The sequence below is a fragment of the Jatropha curcas genome, chromosome 2 (genome assembly GCF_041381405.1).
Source record: "Jatropha curcas cultivar XTBG-Jc1 chromosome 2, XTBG_Jcur_1.0, whole genome shotgun sequence".
In the NCBI taxonomy this organism is placed as follows: domain Eukaryota; kingdom Viridiplantae; phylum Streptophyta; class Magnoliopsida; order Malpighiales; family Euphorbiaceae; genus Jatropha; species Jatropha curcas.
In genome coordinates this window covers 11,025,103-11,027,166 of record NC_143152.1, presented here as the reverse complement: position 1 = coordinate 11,027,166, position 2,064 = coordinate 11,025,103, and the positions used below count along the sequence as shown (strand labels likewise).

The 2,064-nt window shown below is 31.9% G+C and overlaps 1 protein-coding gene across 1 annotated transcript; it reads right to left on the bottom strand.

The window, feature by feature from the left end:
* Positions 1-1,277: 1,277 nt before the first annotated feature.
* Positions 1,278-1,829, bottom strand: LOC149498239 (secreted RxLR effector protein 161-like). Its single transcript, XM_089717264.1, has one exon. It carries the CDS (start codon positions 1,827-1,829, stop codon positions 1,278-1,280), a length of 552 nt encoding a protein of 183 aa, XP_089573390.1.
* Between the last annotated feature and the right edge of the window lie 235 nt (positions 1,830-2,064).

Below are 2,064 nucleotides of genomic sequence, written 5' to 3'. Positions count from 1 at the left end.
AACCCAAAACGCGTCTACCATGTTCTAGAGTGCCACCCTTTATGTATAGGACTTCCACCTTGTGCTTAGCCGATGTGGGATTCGCCTAAGGTGCAGTCCCTGACAGTTATATATATATATATTGCTTTTAAATTTTTGATTTTTTTTCTTATTTATATCTATTTAACTATATCTAAATTTTTCAATTTTTATATTGATAAAGACAACACTTTAACTTCATTTTCTTTTTCCATAAATAATGGGTCTCATATCATATAGTATTAGATCATTTTCAATTCCTACAAAACAGGTTAGATGATTTTCTTTTATAAACAGAGGAATTGCATATATTTTAGGATTATGAGATATCTATATACCTCTATATCTCAACATAACTTAATCAAAGTAAAATATTCTAAAAAAAATAAAAAAAGAATATAATATGGTCCTCTAAGCTTTCAATTAATCGCAATTTGCAGATCCCAACACCATTAATCTAAACCGGTATTAAATCAAAAATCAAAAAGATCTTTTTTCATCGATTGGAATTCATTCATGTGGAGGTTCAAGTATATTTGAGTTCTTTTATTATTATTTATTTTAGAGTTTTGTTTCTTTTATTTTATTTTCATAAACTCAAATCAATATCCAATAACATAAGATCATATTATTTAGTTTTTTTTAAAGAAATTGATCCTAATTAAATTATAACCTTATCATTTTCAAAAAAATTGAAGTCTAATCTTATAATTAATAATAATTTTTTCATTTTATCGTCTATAATTATTTTAGTAAATATACTTGGCTTTTAATTAAAGAGATGAGCAGAGAAAGTAAAAATTGGCTCATTCATCCTTGATTTCTATTAAGATATATATATATATATATATATATATATATATATATATATATATATATATATATATATATATATATATATATATATATATATATATATATATATATTAAAACAGAGTAGTTAGCTACGTATATCCAGCAAAGTAAATCCCTATAATCATGAGATTCTTATAACAGCAATAATGAGTATCCATTTGAATGGCTATAATGCAGGAGTTGTTATCTAATATCCCCTTGCAAACAGATGGGAGGAACTACCATCAGTTTGGTTTTTAAATCAAGGAATCGTTGCTTAGTCAATGGTTTTGTTAAGACATCAGCAACCTGATCTTTTGTTGGAATGTAGGAGACTTGAAGTTGTTTCTTTTAAACTTGATCTCTGACAAAGTGGAAATCCAGTTCAAGATGTTTAGAGCGAGCATGGAAAATCGGATTGGCTGCTAGATATGTAGTAGAGACATTGTCACACTAGATTTTTGGAATGGTAGGAAGAGGCTGCTGTAACACTCAAAGAAGAGATTGAAGTAATAAACTTCAAACGCAGCTGATGCTAACGCATGATACTTAGAATCAGTGCTAGATCGAGCAACTGTATTTTGTTTCTTCAAACTCCATGAGACAAGATTAGAGCCATGAAAAACAAAATATGTGGAGGTGCTTTTCCTGTCATCCTTATCACCTCCCCAATTCGCATAAGAGAAGGCAATAAGGGGTAGGGAGTGAGAAGGTTGGAGAAGAAGACCATGATCAGTTGTTCCTCTTAAATACCTGAATATGCAGTTTACGGCCTGCCAATGTGTGCATGAAGGAGAGCGCATAAATTGAGCCACTTTGTTTACGGCCATGGTAATATCAACCCATGTGAGGGCTAAGTATTGAAGTGTGTCCACTACTTGACGATACAGAGTAGGATCTTCAAGAGTGGTGGAAGAGTCTTTTGATGAGAGTACTTGAGAAGAGGATGGCGTGGAGACTAGAGTGGCGTCATGCATATTAACACATCTCAAAAGGTCCCATATATCCTTTGATTAAGATAGCTTGAGACCATTTGGTAGCCAGGTGACCTCAACTCTAAGAAAGTATGTAAGAGGACCCAAGTCTTTGAGTGCAACAGCTGTCCCAAGTTATTGAATGATATCTTGTAGAAGTGGTGGCATAGAACCAGTCAAGATTAGATCATCAACATACACAAGACAATAAGCAAGATTTTGGCCAAAGGAGTAGATA

What these genes read in the sequence shown, in the direction of transcription:
- LOC149498239 (XM_089717264.1), bottom strand. Translation starts at nt 1,829, where the DNA reads ATGCATGACGCCACTCTAGTCTCCACGCCATCCTCTTCTCAAGTACTC.